Source organism: Stigmatopora argus, chromosome 18, assembly GCF_051989625.1.
Source record: "Stigmatopora argus isolate UIUO_Sarg chromosome 18, RoL_Sarg_1.0, whole genome shotgun sequence".
NCBI lineage: Eukaryota > Metazoa > Chordata > Actinopteri > Syngnathiformes > Syngnathidae > Stigmatopora > Stigmatopora argus.
Window position 1 is genome coordinate 10,262,616 of NC_135404.1, and position 18,488 is coordinate 10,281,103.

The 18,488-nt window shown below is 44.4% G+C and overlaps 1 protein-coding gene across 49 annotated transcripts in view; it reads left to right on the forward strand.

Annotated features, from left to right (window-relative positions):
* The window catches only part of LOC144092352 (ankyrin-3-like), a 58,428-nt gene that overhangs the window by 37,024 nt on the left and 2,916 nt on the right, over positions 1 to 18,488 (forward strand). For 25 of the 49 annotated variants that reach the window (XM_077624984.1, XM_077624977.1, XM_077624969.1 and 22 more), the window contains 12 exons: positions 66 to 294; positions 488 to 613; positions 954 to 1,076; positions 1,547 to 1,573; positions 1,895 to 1,976; positions 3,048 to 8,873; positions 11,329 to 11,403; positions 12,362 to 12,493; positions 12,569 to 12,712; positions 16,416 to 16,935; positions 17,323 to 17,419; positions 17,501 to 17,635. In XM_077624984.1, coding sequence (XP_077481110.1) covers positions 66 to 294; positions 488 to 613; positions 954 to 1,076; positions 1,547 to 1,573; positions 1,895 to 1,976; positions 3,048 to 8,873; positions 11,329 to 11,403; positions 12,362 to 12,493; positions 12,569 to 12,712; positions 16,416 to 16,935; positions 17,323 to 17,419; positions 17,501 to 17,635 — 7,516 coding nt within the window. The other 24 variants (XM_077625005.1, XM_077625009.1, XM_077625012.1 and 21 more) reach the window with 11 other exon arrangements.

The window sequence follows — 18,488 nt, forward strand, 5'->3', positions numbered from 1 at the left end:
CTCTTTTCTCGCACCTTTGAATTGAAGTGTTATATGCCCAATGCTTATTCGTTGAAACCATGCAGGTTCTGGCTGGCAGATTGCCACCAGATTCCAGAAACGGTGGGTTTGGCCTCGCAGCTCTACAGGGAACTGATCTGTGTGCCCTACATGGCCAAGTTTGTGGTGTTCGCCAAGATGAACGACCCGGTGGAGTCGAGGCTGAGGTGCTTCTGTATGACAGATGACAAGGTGGACAAGACCCTGGAACAGCAGGAAAACTTTGAGGAGGTGGCCAGAAGCAAAGACATTGAGGTGCTTATTCTTGAATAAATATCTCAACTACTTTAGATTACCAGATCACTTCTTGCCTGTAAACTATTGGGGTGTTTCAGGGCCAAAACTAGACCCAGAGGTAGAACCAGATCTGGTTCCTGACTTTATGAAAATATGCAGTATTTACATTGTTCTGTGAAATTGCCCTTCTAACTGGTTTGCGTGTCCTCAGGTCCTGGAAGGTCGGCCCATTTACGTGGATTGCTACGGTAACCTGGCTCCTCTGACCAAAAGTGGTCAGCAATTAATACTTAACTTCTACGCCTTCAAGGAGAACCGCTTGCCCTTCTGCGTCAAGGTACTGTACATGTGAAAATGCATTTGTTTTCCTTAAAAAAATGGACACAATCCTTAGGCGCTAACCTAGTTGCCACTGTCATTGATCGACCCCCTAATGTCACCACTCTCCGTACGATCAATCCTCTTCCATGGTTTGCCGCTTGGTTGAATGCTTTTTCCTGTTTTTGAACCAGCTTGTTGCAATACCACTAACGAGGAAATGGGTGTAGCGGAAGGAAAGAGACTTTGCCTTTAGCCATTTTCCGACAAGTACAGTTCGACTAAAGGCAGTCGATGCATTGCGGCGGTTGAATCCAGATAATTAAAGACAGCAAAATAATTTCCCACCCCCATTGCAGATTCGGGACCCGAGCCAGGAGCCCTGCGGGCGCCTCAGCTTCCTCAAAGAGTGCAAGAACACAAAAGGCGTGCCGCAAACGGCTGCGTGTAACTTGAACATCACTCTGCCCGCCGCCAAAAAGGTAAGGCGCAAGTGGACATTTTGTGTCGTCCCTTCCATAACCATACTCACTGTGAGGGAAATAGCAGTGCTAGGCTTAAAAACAGAAAAAAATACTTTGTCCAAAAGTGTGTCTTTTATCTGTTTAAGGCTTCTCTCAATGTCTGTTGGTTCTTGACTGTACGCCGTGGTCGCTTGTCATTGGCTCTTTTTTTCATTTGGATGCTTTTTGGCTGAGGGCTTTTTTGATCAATTTTGCTTTGCTATCAGGCTGCCTTTTTGTGGCTTGATTTGAGTGCCGTTTTTGCATTGTATCATAGCGCTTTTTGATTTGGTGAGTTTTTTGTTGTTGTTGTTGCTGCCTTTGCCACAGCGGCTTCTGGAGCTTCCGTCAATCACTCTTTTCACACCCTGATGTTTCTTTTCCCCCTCCCTTCCTGCTTTCCATTATATTACTCCTCTCCCGATTCTGCATTGCATCTTGGGAACCAGGAGATGGAGTCTGATCCCGAGGATGAGGTAAACGACACCCCTCCCCCACCATGCGCCACCCTCTGCTAGATCTGCTTAGCATAGGCTTACTCTCGCCTCTGCCCCAAGGGAAATCTAAGACTTTCCCTTGTTTAAAGTGCTGACTTTTGCATGATATCATATAGATACTTGCTTTAAATGAAGTGTAGTACCTTAAAGATTATTTACATACCTGTCTGTTGGCCACAAAATCTTTCTACAAAACCAATGGGACAAAACCAATGTCAAATTAGCAGTTAAATAAGGTTGTGTATATCAAGTCCAGATCCTGCTACAATTGGCAACTTGTGTTGTTTGCTATTGTTGCAGACTGAAAAGCCTGAGCGACGTCATACCTTTGCATCGCTAGCCTTACGTAAGCGCTACAGCTATCTGGCCGAGCCTGCACTGAGTGAGTTTTGTCATTTTCACTAACAACAACAAAAAACTTCGATGAAAACATTTAGTGATGATTATCATGATTCCTATGTCCAGGCGTTGTTATTAAACAAACACTTCTCTTCTTCTCTGACACGACATGCACTGTCCACATGCTTTTTTTAAAAGATGTGGTATCTTTTGTTTTTGCATGAACAGTTTTGGAACTGCTTTGTTGTGCTTGCCCATGTTGTTCTGAGTTTATTCTTCTGGCTTTGGTTGTTTTGAATTCAGCAACATCTAAATCTTTCTTTGACTGTTCAGCTGTCTCAATATTTTAGTTATTTCAACAGGGCGAGGGTCAAAGAAACATTTGCTTTCCTTTTTTGTTTATTCCATTTGCCTTTTCAGCAACTTTTGGTGATATGGCGGTTGTTTTGTTGGACAGCTGTGCATGTGAGGAGGTCTTGAGTTTGTCTTTTCTTTTAGTCTGCGCTTGTTACCATCTTTTTCTTGACTCTGCATGACAAAATGGGACCAACGTCAGTGTTGGACAACACATTTTGTCATCTTGAGGAAAAAAAATGTGAGGGGCCAGTCTCCGATTGATGGAAATTTGCTATTTGCACTGTTGGTACCAAACAGATAAAAGGCACTTCCAAAAGGGTTTGAAATTAGAAAAAGAATCCATATGCTGATGTTAGAACATCTCATGTCTGAATAGAGGAGCTAGTTTTGAAATTATCTTGGTGCATTTGTCCTGTCACGTTTCTGTTGCCTATTCAGCGTCATTGTTTGTTTTTTACTTTGCGGCTTTGTTGGGCTTTGTTTTGTACCATTGAATTGCTTGTGGTTGTTATCGTTGTTAGAAAAAATATCAACACACTGTGACAGTCTTTTATTATATCAACATAAATATCTGAGCACTTCATGAAAATATTTGTTGTTCTGATAATGGCAGAATTGCTTCACTGACCAACTCTCCCTCCTGTGATTTTTTTTCTTCTTCCGCATCTTCTCTTCTTTTCTCTTTTTTTGTTGACTACTCCACATCCTTTTCATTTATTTTCCCATGACTCCATTGTTTCTCCAAATTCTGCTGAAGAAACAGCTGTTGAGCGAAGCACACCATCCTCAAGAACACTGCCTGGTGGTCACCCTCACAAACCTGTCTTTCCAACCAGAACTCTCCCACCATGGTCGACTACTCCTCTTACCGTCCCTGGCCAAGCAAGGCTCGGCAGAGTGGGCGGTTCCATCATCGCTCCCGATTCATCGGCCGGCTCAGCAGCTGCTTCTCCACTGAAATCTGCCTGGCCCTTCTCCCCGTCACCCTCATGTTCATCGTCAATTAGAACCAGTATTGGAGCTGCATTGCAAGCACCTAACCGGACGTCCCCTGAAAAGCTACCCTTGTCCCCAGTGAGGTCTTACAGAACTATACCTTCACCCATTAAAACAGTGGTCAAGCAGGGTCAGTATCCTATGCAGGCCTCTGCCAACATGGTGTCCAATGGAAGCCCATGTAAACCTGTCACAGATCCTGCTTTGTCCAAAGGTTTTTCTTCAGCTCACACGTCAAGGACCTCTCCCATTCACTCCATATCAAACGGTTACGTATCAGATACGTCCAGAACTCCTCCAGTCTCACCAAAAAAACCACACAGTATCTACAGCTCTCGGATGCCTGTTAAGATAGACACACCACCCAATCCTCCCTCAGGTAAAAGCCTCTCCAACCTGTCCTCTTTGAAGATCTCTTCCAATTCAACATCGCCGCCACGAGGAAGGAAGACCTCCCTGTCGCCACTCTCCTCACCCGGGAAAACAATCATTCCATCGTCGGAATTGTCCATGGTTAATGGGCATGTTTCGCCCGTCAAATATCCGTCATCTTCGTCTACGCCCTCCTCACCTTCTTCACGGCATATGTCGGAGAGAAGTCTTCAAGAGAGGATTCAAGCCACCACCCAGGCGGCCACGTCTGACATCAGTGCCGCTATAAATGAAGCCATTGACTCCTATTCTCCATCGGGCTATGGCACACTTAAATCCCAGTCAACCCCTTTTAGATCTGCTACAGCAAGTTCTGCTTACAGTTCTCTGAGGTCGGCTGTTGCGTCCTCAGTACCCGTAGTTACGTCCAATACAGTGACTGTACCCGTGTACTCGTTGGTTAGTGTAATGCCAGAGCCGCTTGTTAAACCAGGGCCAGGTTCCCTCAAAATGGTGCTTACTGATTCCCCTCGAGCTTCTTCTTCTTCTTCCTCATTCTCATCCTGTGTTACAGCTTCCAAAATTAATTCCCAAATGAAATCGCCCCCTTACATCACACCGCCTATAATACATCAGGCTAGTGCATCCAATCAGGAGATATTGAAAGATGTAGCAGACATGAAAGAGGACCTGATGAGAATGACAGCCATCTTACAGACAGACACGCAGACGGCTGCTAAAACGGTCCAAACGTCACGCACTAGCACTCCTCGTGAGGCAAAGTTAGAGGACGATGAGCCCTACACACTTGTAGAGAAAGTGAAGGAAGATCTAGTGAAGGTGAGTGAGATATTACAAAAAGACATTGCCGATGAAAGTAGACATGCGGAGGAAGGTTGGGAGGAATTTTCCATGGATGAGATTGAGGAAGCTGAAAGAAACACCCTCTCAGACCAGTACACTGGCGTTGAGGAGAGCTCGAATCTGCTTAAACACCAGTCCAATAATGACCTCGATTTGGCTAAAGTGGTAGACTATTTGACAAAAGACATTGGAGCTAGCTCCTTATCTAAAATGGCTGAATTAAAAAGCAGATATGAGGAGGTGGTAAAAGGGGAAGAGAAACAAAAGCGTGTTTTAAAGCCTTCTATGACGATACAGGAGCATAAACTAAAAATGCCCCTGCCAACATCTGGCATGATAAGGTCTCCCTCAGAGAAGGACTTAAGCAAACTTGCTGAGTCGTATCAGGGGGGTGATACCATTCTTGAATCCCCAGAGGAGTTGTCTCATGAGCAGGACAAGAGTCCTCTCTCTGATAGTGGCTTTGAGACCAGAAGTGAAAAGACACCTTCTGCTCCTCAGAGCGCAGAAAGTACAGAACCCAAGCCTCTATTTACAGATTCCTCCATCCCTCCCTGCGTTTCTGATACTAGGTCAGAGGAGATCCACATTCAGAGTCTCACAGATGAGCCTCTTCTTGTGGAGGAGGCAATGTCTACTTTTCCTTCTGCTGAGTCCAGTACAGCTTTAGCCAGTTCAGTTGCCGACATGGAAATGACTCTTCCAGAGGAGGACTCCATAAACATGTGTCTGAAAGAGGAAACTCATATTACCACCACAACCAGTATGGTGTATCACAAGCCTCAGTTCACGGATGCCGCCGAAGGGATTGAGGAGACCATGTCAGTGCGAGACATCATGAAAGCATTTCAATCTGGTCGGGACCCATCTAAAGAACTGGCAGGACTGTTTGAACATACAGCCAGCCAGGACTCTGTCAAAGGTGATGAGCTATCACCGAGATTTCTCGACAGGGACATTTCTTCTAAACCCAAAGTAGATCGAATAATTGAGGTTCATATTGGCAAAGGCCATAGTACAACAGAGCCACCTGAAGTTTATATCAGGGAAACAAAGAAACACCCTGAGCTTTATGTTTATAAAGGTGAGCGTGGCATTAAGGAACTGCTGGATTATGACTTGAGTCAGCAAGAAGAGGAAGAGCTGATTGCTGAGGAATCTTTGCCCCCTTTCCTCGAAACGTCTCGTGTTAACACACCAGTTTCACAGGAGGAGGATAGTCGACCGAGCTCTGCTCAACTGATTGCTGACGATTCCTACAAAACCCTAAAACTACTGAGTCAGCATTCAATAGAGTATTGTGATGATGAGCTCTCAGAGATCAGAGGAGAATCTTACAGGTTTGCTGAGAAAATGCTACTCTCCGAGAAACTTGATGCATCTTTACGACCCCATTCCGATGCCGAAGATTCTGACAAGAACCATGTGTCTGGACAGCAAGATAGCCCCAAGAGGGAGTTTGCGTCCAAGTCCCTAAAAGATGCTCCCCCAAAAACGGGAAGATTTTCGCAGAGAGATGAATCACCACAGTTTGATAAAGTTACAGTGCTCCATTATTCAACTGAACAAGGTAGCCCCAAGCATGCAGTCTGGATGAGATTCACAGAGGATAAACAGGACCGGAGCAGGGACAAACTCGTCTACGAGGACAGGGTGGACCAAACGGTAAAAGAGGCAGAAGAAAAGCTCTGTGAAGTTTCTCAGTTCTTTCGCGACAAAACAGAGAAGCTCAACGACGAGCTGCACTCACCCGAGAGAAAGCCATTCAAACGAGAAATCAAGGAGCCCAGGTCCTGGCCGAGTTCAGCATGTACCAGTCCTCAAAAAACAAAAACAAAGGCAGAGGAAGGGACATCCAATAAAACCAAACTCAGGGAGCCTGCTGTGCGTAAAACGTGTGGTGTTTTACCTGCAGAAAAGAAAAGCTCGAGCTTGCCATGCAGTCCTCAGAAAAACCAAAAATCTAAGACCTGTGAGTCTGAGCCATCTTCTCCTGCCAACATCAACTCAACATCCAACGTCACATCTGTGAGGATGAAATTTCAACCTGAGGCTATGAAAAAGTCTCAGTTGAGTCCAACCAAAACACCACCTCCAGTTCAACCAAAACCGTCTGTCAAGAAATTACAGGAGAGCAAACTCCCTGTTTACCAGTTTTTTGCTGACAGAAAAACATCAAGAATTACGGAAACATCTCAGGAGAAGATAAAATTAACTGATAATGAAGACGCAGATAGCACCAATATGGCCAAGTCCCCAAAACTGGTGTCAAATAGAAATGTGTCATTACAAAGAACACTTTCAGAAAATGATAGTGATACTACCAAATCTAATATAACAAAGAAAATCTCCGTGGAGGTTTCCAAAATAGATAGCGAAGATGTAATGAATAAAAACTTCAGGAAAAAGTCAGAATCTTTGATCAGAACCCCAACCAGTTATGACAATGACCCCGCAAAAAAACACCCAGTGACCAAACCCTCCCAGATTCCAACGTTATGTAAAAGTAAAAGCCCAGAGAGAACCTCTACCAAAACAAATGAAAATGTTACTTTTGAGATTCTTGATAACGCTCCAAAGGATTCCAACTCCAATAATTTACTGAATTCAAAAGAAATCCTGGAAAAAGCCATCACGCCTCCAGCTGCTGTTGCGTCCAAAGATAATTTCAAAGGCATGAAAAAATTACCTGTTTACGTCAATCTCCAGGTTGGCCGCCAGGCTGAAAGGGAGGCCAAGGGAGCGCTCCATGTTGTCAAACAGAAGTCCGTTTCTGGACTCAGTCTACTCAGTCCCGAGGATGACACCCTAGAACAATTTTCCTTCATCGATAGCTCAGGGAAAAGCCCCCTTACGCCAGAGACCCCTAGCTCAGAGGAGGTCAGTTATGACCTCACTGCAAAGACGCCTGATGGCTTCCTAGAATTGGTGCCGGATAAACCCAGCCCAATCATGGAGGTATGTGAGGAATTAGAAGATGATGACGCAGAAAGAGCCATCTTCTCTTTTAAAGAGTCCTCAACTGAAATCGGGGCTAATATCAATGCTGCACAGGCAGACTTTGCTAATGCTAACATGCAGCAAACAATGACTGATAACTTTCAGAGATTGGAGAATAGTTCCATCCTCCAAGAGGGCACAGTCAACAGGAATGATGAAAAACCAGGGAAGGACAAAGGTGTTGCATACATTGAATTTCCTCCTCCACCTCCTTTGGATCTCTCAGAAACTTCCGATCCAGACAGAAAAGGTTCCTGCGCTTCGTCGGAAACTGAGACAGAAATGATGGAAGTGAATTTACAGGAAGAACAGGACAAGCTGCAGCTGATTGAACCAATAATACGTATTCAGCCCCCTTCGCCAGTGCAACCTGATCTAGACAATAATCAGTCAAACGGTGAGGATGATGATGAAGAGTCAATTTTTCAGCATATTCCCTCTAGGAAATTTACTTTGAAAACTTCCAGGGTAGAGGAGGACCAAAGGAGAAGGGAAAAGGAAAATCAGGCCAAGATGAAAAAAATCGACAGTAACGGAAACGACAAAGAACCCCTGGTCGGAACCAACGGCTCTAACGGTTCCAACGGCAAAGGAGAGGACATCGATTGTGAACAAAACGGGAATGATCAATCCATAACTGACTGTTCGTTAGCGACAACGGCAGAATTTTCCCATGACACCGATGCAACAGAGATAGACTCCTTAGATGGATACGAGCTCCAAGATGAGGACGACGGCCTGTACGAACAAGCCGACTTGAAGTCTTTAGGCCCTCTGGACAGCCGTCGAGATGTCTGGTCAACTGACGCCTTCCGGCCCATTGACCGCTCTTTTCCTCTCACCAAATTAGAAGTTATTGAAGAAGAGAAAACCCCTGAGGAATTTCCGAATGAGCAGAAATCCATCATTGGTGATCAATCTATTGACGCTCACAAAGGAGGCCTTGAAATGAATGGACAGAAACCCTCTGATAAAGAGGGATTTTCAGATTCCTACTTTAGCTATAAGTTAGAAGAAGAGTTTAATACTCCTTTTAAGACCGTTGTGACTAAAGGGCTGGATTTTGACCCCTGGCCCAGTAAAGGTGCTGAAGAAGATATCGTTGAAATGGGAGAAACGTCGACAAACAATGGTGAGCCAAAGCCTTACGGCCTAGCAGTAGACGAGCAGTCTCAGGCCACCACGGCGGACAGCACCCCCGCCCGAACGCCGACAGACGATAGCACGCCAACGAGTGAGCCCAACCCCTTCCCGTTCCACGAGGGAAAGATGTTTGAGATGACGCGCAGTGGTGCGATTGACATGAGCAAGAGGGACATGGTGGAAGAGAGGCTCCAGTTTTTTCAGATTGGTGAGCATTCCTATTCAGCAGGCATGTACAGGGTCAGAGAAACTGTGGTTGACGAGGGGGATCGGAACCCAATGTGTATGCCTGTAGTTGTCCCTGTACAAGCAACTACCGTTCAGCTAGAAATTGCAAATGCTGCTAGCAAAGACACAACCCCCAACACAAAATGTACCACTTTTAGAATAGGAACCAATCTGTCATCTGACAATTCGACAGATAGCCGTTCTGACTGTCCAGCCACTTTGGACGATTCAACTCCAATAACTACAAACTCAAATTTAAATAAGGCAAACGATGCAAATCCTCCAAATTATCTTACAGATTATTTTTTAAATTCCGCCAGTCCTTTGGACACCCTTTTGGATACTTTTGAGGATTTAGGAAGCACTTTCTCTCATAGCCCAAATTTCCCCCCAGCACCTTTTCAACAGGAAGTGACCAACATTCAAAACCAGTGACCTTAACTATATTTATAACGGTATGTATATTTATAAACGTTGTTGGTACTTCTATAACAATTACTTAGCCATATGGAGAACATGAATGATGTTTTACTCTTGTAGCAATAAGCTAAGGACCTAGAGAAATATATATAATAGCATATGCAAGTCCATGTTGGGACATCTTTGAAAATTGATCTCCAAAATCGTTGTCAAGGCCATGAAAGAAGCTTTCTCTTTTTAAACCATATATTATAAAGAATTATTGCTTCAATTCACATTAGCCACCTGATAAATAGCGGATTCGCACAAATGTACATCAGTAGGCACCCCCCATATCCTCCGGATCCAACGACTCCCCAGAAGGCTGACAAAAGTTAGACGTGACAGCGCCTCCCATTGAGGATCGAGAGTTTGCAGGGACTCATCCTTTTCAGTATCATCTAGACCAGCTTCTAGACGTTCCTGCTCTGCACGCACTGCTAGCTCCACCTCCACCTGCACCAGCACCACTGGCACCACATCAACACCGTCTGCTAGCGCTGAGAGCAGCCGAGCAAGAGGAAGAGTAGGCTGACACTCGGAGGGGAGGAGCAGAAGGAGGAAGGGAGTGAGGTTGATCCACCAATCACGAATCCCGTCACCGCAAACACGACTAGTTTGTAAACTCTTTGTAAACACCTTTGTATCTTCTTTTTCTCTTATGCATGTAGTTGTTGTGGGTGCTCTGTGGTGTCAAGAATTGTTTATGTCTTCCTTGTGCTGTCAAATGAAGCCCCGTCGGGGAAATTTTTCGCAATTTTTGGATTTTTCGTCTTAGTTGTGGCCTGGAAGTCGTGAAAACTTTACGTTGATCTTATAGCCCTTTCCAAGTTGTCAATTCTTCAGTGCTGTGCGTCTAAACTCCCGTACAAGCATTCTGCCGATCATAAGTGAGGCTTTTTCAGTTCTTGCGTTTTTAGTAACCATATATCTGGCACTTCTATTGCACTTACAAATTGTTGTAAAGTCAAACATATGAGTTCTTTTATCATCCTTTCAATGTTTTGTCTTCCAAATGGAACACTTTAGCCTACGTTTTATTTTGTCATGCTGTCTTGCTGTCCAGTCCGTCAACAATTGTCTCACTAATGGCCACTTTGTGGCACATATCCCAGCGATCTTGTTGCAACGTGACATGACGATCAGGAGTGAGCCATCTGTGTTATTCGAAGCCACTTTTTCAATTGACCCAACTATTGATTCGTAGTTGGCAAGACCTGAAGAAGCCTCTCAAAGGATTGGTTAAACTACTTTGTGGAGGGAATGGCGTTGCTTTTGGAAGCGGTACAGCTATGGCATCAGGTTATGGATTTGGCGTACTTCCCATGAAACAGAACCAGTGAATTTGTAGGATCATTTGTCTGAGCGTGGCATTGTGTTGGTTCCAGTGTGCTTGGCCAATTTAGTGGTGGTGTTTTTGCTTTGTTGGGTGCGCTGAGAAAATAATTCATCAACTTAACTTGACAATCAGGCCTTTCATGTCTCAATGCGTGAGTGCAGATTGATGTACATTCTGATGTCAAGCAGCAACAGTGAGTTTCTTTCCTCAGCCCAGGGCATGTTGCCTGTTGGTTTGTGACCTGAAGCTTTAGTATAAACCTTAACACCCTAAATTAGAATTTTAGTGCTTTTCTGGCCTCACATGTAAATTTTGCATCCACAGTACCTTGCACAGAATATGCACAATTTATGTATTAAGCATAAACATCACACACAATGTGTCCACTCTAGAACTGAAGGACAGTTTGGCCAGAAAGGTTCTGACAGTGATCTCAAGTTAGTCTTCACGATTAGTCACTTACATCACAAATACTGACTCACTTCACATACGTGACACAGTCCAGGTATGAAATAGACACATGCACTCTGTTCTCATTCGTCAAAACCCGGTGTGTTGTGTCCTTCTCACTATTATATTTGTCCATTCATCCGTGGCATTTTCTAATTGTTTTTTGTGTTACGTTGCCTGGTTTCAGGCCCTCAGAGTCCCTGCGAGAGGACTGACCTCCGCATGGCCATAGTTGCTGATCACCTGGGACTCAGCTGGACTGGTGAGTCGATACACGCCATTTAAGAACAATGTGTACTTTGACCGTGGGATGGCAACTGGCCCAAAATGTATTCAAAGCATTAATTTTGCAGTTTCTACTGTCATCTGGTGGACATTTTGTGTACTTTTAAAAATGGCAAAATGTGCTGCAGTGATGTGGTTTGAGTCATAAAAAGCACCTCAATGTAAGAATGTTTAGTGTTAACCTTATGTACAAGTGTCATATTAGGTTTATGGAATTATGAATGAACCATAATTGATTTGAAAAATATTGAATACTAAAATGATCCCTTCCAATTTTTTTTTTTTGGGGGGGGGGGGGGGGGGGTGTTGGTATGTCGAATGCCTTGATAGACATACACTAGGCGTGGTCTCTGCAACCCAGCACGATCCAGACCACCTGCACTGCAGCATCGGCCAACGCCCCGTGATCGCGCATGTGTTCGTGCTCGTAGGGGGTTAAGGCGTGCCCGCCTGACGGGTGGGCCGGCGACTACTACTGATGCGTTTTTAATGCACACCGGCTAGAGATGACACTGCAGTCAACAAGTGAACACAATGTTCTTCCCACTTCGAATTTACTACTCGTCGTTATTTTAGGGAGTGGCGAGCACAGCTGGCAGACAAAATCTTATCTAAATGCAGCGTTTTATTGTCAATATTTTTCTGAATGTTTGACCCTACTAAAAAAACAGCTCATTGGCTTGTAATAAGCCAAGTATAAGCCACACAGCACTATAAAACACAGATTTTAAAACATAGGAAAAAGGTAGCGCCGAAAATTACAGTAAATTGAGTTTCTTTGTGAGGACATTTTTTAGTGGCTTATTCAGTGAAGTACATTGTTTTCAATAATAAAAAATAATAATTTTCCTGGCAAATAATCCTGATTTATTAACATTGGAGCAAAATCATGTAAGGATTTGAATGGGAACAATGTTTTTCAATGATTTTTTTAGAGCTGGCCAGGGAGCTGGACTTCTCCGTGGAGGAAATCAACTCCATCCGAGTGGAGAACCCAAACTCCCTCACTGCGCAGAGCTTCATGTTGCTAAAGAAATGGGTGCAGAGGGACGGTAAAAACGCCACAAGTAAGACGAGAAGTATCCGCCGAGTATCCGCCTCGCCCGAAAACACATTTTGACTACCCTTTCTTCCCTCTCCAGCGGACACTTTAACGGCGGTGCTGAATAAGATCAATCGCTTGGATATTGTGACTTTGCTGGAAGGGCCCATATTTGACTACGGTAACATTTCAGGCACTCGCTGCTTTGCCGATGATAACCCAGTATTCCCGGATCAGTCCGATGGTAAATTGTAGTCCACCCTAGCTCCTCCTACTACACTCTTTACACTTACGGCCTGATTTACTAAGAACTAGCATTTTTGTGCTCGCTCTTTCCGTTTGCATGCACTGTTGGTTGGTCGTGATATCTAGGGAACGGCAATACAAGTGCAAAGATAAGTCTTGCTGATGCCAATCCGATACCTCTATTTTTAGAACAGTGAAATAATGTAAACAGTAAATGACACCTTATATTTTTGTATTAAAGTCTTCCCTGCTGGTGTTTCCTCAAGGAATGCATTGTTTAAAACTATTGCACGATGCACTGTGACTATGATTATCATTATTTCTAAAGAGCAGCTGTCTCACTCAGCGGACATATTTGATTTAGGGCCACCGAAACACACCTCTCTATTGCTCATCTATCTGCTTGCGCAGTTATTTTGAGTCTATTTTTGCATGTACAAGCCTCTAGTAAATCAGGCCTGTAGTTGTTTTTTTTTTTTTTTTTCCGCCTTTCCCTTCTTCACCGCTCCTCACCTACTCGCTTTCTCAGCCAAAAGCGCCGAAACCTCGCTAGCACATCTAATCGCACCATCAGGTTCACGCCTAAGCTGCCGCTTCCGTCAGATAAACATAGATTCGCTAAATGCCACTTCCATCTTAAAATCCCCAAATAAATTTTATCTTTAGTATCATTGTGCCCTAAATTTAATTTAGAATCATTTCACATCAATGAATTGTACTATACTAATACTATCAGGCCAATATATTTCTCCTACATTCTCAAACATGTCTATTTTCAAATAGACTAAGCTAAATTGAATGGATCACATTCATTCATAATATACTGCAATACGTATAATGTCATGTGTAATTTTATTTATGATTTTTATTTTTTAATTCAAGCACCCCTGAATCGCTTAGAAGTTTCTAAATAAATCTATTGGCATTATCGAAACCTTACAGGAGATCATGACCTTATTTTTTAAAAATAAATCTAAACCTCATTTAGTTCCACTTGTCTGTTAAAGGGTAGATGATCTAAATGTGCAACAATGGACGATTATTATGATATTGGCATACTATAACTGTATTTATGCATGTTTTGCTTTACCTGCTTTCTTTCTATGATTGGTAAACATGCTTTTTTGCTTCTATCAAAACTTGTTTAATTGAATATATTAAACCCTTGCTAGTATATATGTAGAACATGCTCTAACTGCAGAAGTATTGGTTGAAAAATGCATCTATTTTTCACATAAGCATTTCTAAGCATTTTTTTGGTCATGAACCCTGCTTTATTATCATGATTGAACAAAAGACATCATTAGTTTGCTGGCATTTTCTCTTTCTCTTCCTTCTGGTCATAACGTAATGGCGGCCGCCGCTTCTTTGCTGCTGACGTGCCCACGTTTGAGACGTTTCAGACACACATTGCAATGGATTGGAATCTGTCACATGACTTAAAAATAAAAATAAAAAAACAAGTCTGAAGCGGCTCCCTGCGTGGCAGTCGGCGTCAATGATGCGGACTAACTCCTCCTCAGACTAACTCAGACGCCTTTTCTGACACGCGTCGAAAAGGCGTCGCCCTTTTTTCCTCAAGCCCTCAGAGTGCGTGAAGATGTCATCTCCTCGCTTCCTCCCGGCTTCCTTCATCCTCTTTGAGGCTGCCTCGCATCTTTCTCCTCCTCCTCCTCCTCCTCAGACTAACTCCTGCAGAAAAACCCTGAGTCGGGTCCCCCCTCGCCCCACCCCAACCCTGCTCCCTCAGTCAATATGTAAGGCACAAGATAAATTCCCCTGCACTCGCATTTATGTGTCTGTTGGATTTATAGCTCAGTATCTGGGAGAGCGCAGCCCGCTCGAATAAATGCATTTTCACGATTAAGTCATTATCCCCAAATAATTAATGTTTAAATAATGACTGTTAATGGAATGCGGACATGGAACAACTCTTATTATGGATTTGTCGTACTTAGGAGGCATAAATGTGAGTGCACTCGCCTTTAGGAGTGAGGACTTCCCTTTTTTCCCAGCCAACCTTGGTCTCTGTCGGACGCTCAAGCTGTCATGTGTCATTTTCTATTTGTTTGCTGTCCTTTCATTACACATTGACATTCATTTTAACATTGATCTTTTGTTTGCCGTGTTTGTTTGTGCTGCTTGAACTCAGCTCCGAAACCTCTTCGATCCCCCGCGTTGTCGTCTCCTCCCCCGTTGCTTCGCTCGGATGTTTCCGCTCTTTCCTCTTCTTCTTCTTCATCTTCTTCTCAAAATATCCACCCCACCACTTCTTTTTTCTTCTCCTCCCCTTCTGCCACTACCCACTACCCCTCTCCCCCGGGCTCCCCGCCCGTCTACCTCCTCCCCATCGCCCCCGTCCTGCCTCACAAAGAGGATCTCCCGTACTCCCCACCGCAGCCCTCCTCTCCCTGCAGCTCGCTGGGCTGCTCCTCCTCCTTCCCTCACCCTCGTCCAGCCTTCTCCTTCCCCTCCCCGCCTCCCCCCTTTGGCTCCTCCTACCCCTCACCGCCTCCTCCGTTCTCCTCCGTCTCCCCTTCCCCTCTGGCGGACTCTTCCTCTACCTCCTCCCCCCAGTCCCCCCTCCCTCCAGGCATCCCCGCCCACTTCAGACGTGACCCGTCCGTCCCCGAGGTCTACATCTAAACTGGGTTGCTCGCTAACACAATTTGTAAGCTCGCCCGGATCCTAATGGCGCTGTGGTGCACGAATTGGGCAACAATGGTCGATCATCTCCAACAGAAATCGACCACTTTTTCATTACAATTTGTCCATTGCCTCCCAAGCTGAATTCAGACTGGCCGCAGTTTTCACGCGCCCATCGGCTAATGCGGTTTTCACCGATTTTTTTCTTTGTCAAAAGTAGAAGTCCGCGTCGTACACCCAACAAATTCCTGTTCATGTGACGTAAAAATAATGGCTTCATTGATTTCCCCCTCCTAATATTAGGGCAAACGTAGTTTGTGTTGATAGCTTACGTCGCCAAAAATTGAAGCTTGACTTCCGGTCAGCCATCTTGTGGTGTGAAAATTCAACACGCTTGACCTATTGCTGGTCGCGAGGCAACCTGTCGCCCTTTTCACCTGCGCTTCCATTAACTTTGAATGAGGACCCCCACCGAAAAAAACCACAGCCATTCCCAATGCAGCACCCAAATATGTCATTCCTACTTTTGTAATTTCTTCCCATCAAGCTACAAGTAGGCCTTCCATGGTAATCATCATATTATATAGTGCATAATAATTTCCCAGACATGGTTGATTTTATTTTTTATTTAGTTTCACATGCTGTTCTAATATCACAAAAGATAAAATGAAACAGCAAAGAAACATTTGAAGGTCTTTATAGTCAGCGTTTTGATGAGCCATCCTCCTTGAATATAAGCCTTTGTATCATATCTGTGTTGGCACCAATGTGGTACACCATTATTAAATAAGCTTTTTTGGGGGAAAATGTTTTTTTTATTTGAACATAAGGCCACGTCTAACAGATCCAAACTATATGCGTTTATACATTTCAAACTTTTAATTATTAGTGGCTTGCAACGTGTCTTTTGAACTAGCACCTTCTGTCCCACCCACCTTATGTCCTCCATCACCTCCATCACTCTTTCCTCCTTTTTCCTCCCTGTCTTCCCACCTCCAAACCCATCCCTCCCTCTCCCCACGCTAACCCCCCCTGTCCTCCTGCCGTCTACGCAGATTACCAGCAAATAGAAGCGGAGCTGCAAACCCCCCCTGACCTCCACTCTTCTCCCCCCACCCCGCTGCAATCCAAAGACTTTTTGCGCGGTGGCCTAGTAGACCCCCATAGCAGGCCCAACGAGCTCCCTCTGCTCCTTGAGCCCCCCCTGGTGCGCATGGAGGACCCCAGCGAGTCCCCCGACAATGACAGGAGGGTGGCCCATCGGCGAGCCATGTTCGAGGGCGCTTACGCCCCCTTTGAGAGGCAGGGGAGACCCTTCTGCGGCGACGATGAGGATGAGGAGGAGGAGGGTGAGATGACTCAGGAGAGGCTGCAGAGTCTCCTGGAGGATATCAAGCTGGAGGAGGAAGGCCCGGAGGACGAGGAGATGACGGAGGAGAAGGTGCACGCCATCCTGGAGCAAGTGCGGCAGGCCGAAAAAGATTTGTGTTCAATTCCAGGCTGGAAAGGAGGCGACGCTGCGGCCGCCGCGGACCATACGACGGCCGAGCTCGGACCCCCTTCCGAGGAGGGCAGGTACAAACATTCTGCAAATGAACCCTAATGTCGGGCTCTCAAACCTATCAACTATTGCAGCTCACTGGACACTAAATTACTGCCCTTCATTTCATATTTAAGTGTTTGTGCGGACCTGTATTTTTAAATTTTGTTTGTTTCTTAATCATCACTACAGACCAAGCGATCAAAGCTCAGGCCAATATCAGTTTTAAGTAGCGTTTATCAATCACTTAGGCAGAATAGAATCCAAAAGAGAACTACAAATGATCCAGATCCTTTTTTTTTTCAAGCTTTTTAATAGCACATTTATTTATTTTGTGTATTCAATTGTTTTAGATAAAAACAAACTAATGTTTTGTTTTTATTTAAATGGAAACACCAGTTTGAACTATTTTTCTTTCCCAGTCCCGATAGTCTGGCCGACTCGCTGGAACAGCCGCCAACTCGGAGCACCAAGAAAGAAGAAGAACAAGCGGGCGACCGGTCGGCTCGCAGAGTTCAGGTAAGATCAGACACGGACGGAAGAGGCGCCATTTTTTTGCTGACGGGTGGTTGAACGTCTGGTTCAAAATGCGGCTGGTAGTGGGCCCAAAATGTCCGGAGTGAGTGTTTCTTTGATGATGTGGAAGAGGAGCAAGAGGTGGAAAAGGAAGTGTCTAGCTCTGAGGAGGAGACCACCGTCACCACCAGAGTGTTTCGCAGGCGGGTCATACTGAAGGTGTGTGTAGTTTCTGCTCTGCTGTGCAGTGTGTGCGGTGCAGTGCGTTGAAGAGCAATTGGTGGTTTGCTTAGCTTTGGTTTGTTGCTCATGTGTGATGGATGATGAGACACAGGTATGGGCACGATAGGAAATCATTGTTTGGCCGGGCTTGAATTTTGGCGTGTTGTGTTTGCTGTGTTTTCTCGTGACATTGTCAACATGGACACTCTTCGTTTTCAGCAGTATGTCAACACAGAGCAAAGTTAACTTTTTTCATATGCGAATTATTTTATCTTTTTTTTTTTACCCTGACGCAGCACTCAATTAAGTCATTGGAATTTTTTTTTCAATAACAACAGATTTTTTTGCAACCTTATTTTGTGCTTCACCACCAAATTGCAAAAAAACAAAAAGGCTTAATGATTTATTTTATTCCACACTTTGTTGAAACTGCTACTGTGCTAATAGCCCTTTTCGATTCTATAATTTTGGAATAGCTTTATAAAATTGTTGATAAAAATACATTTTTCCTCATTCTTACATTTACAAGCTATGGAAACTGGATAAACATACATTTGGCCCTTCCAGTCAAAACGGATGGGACGTCTAGCATGTGAATTGCAGCCAATGGGCGGCCTGTAAGGGTTAATTTAAACTAAAGTAATGTTGACTTGAAGCATTCCCAACAATAGTTTGTCCAAAATAATTGTTGAGGAAAATCCATTTGAGAAAATGTCTTAAACCACATGTGTCAAAGTGGCGGCCTGGGGGCCAAATCTGGCCCACCGCATCATTTTGTGTGGCCCGGGAAAGCAAATCATGAGTGCCGACTTTCTGTTTTAGGATCAAATTAAAATGAAGAGTATAGATG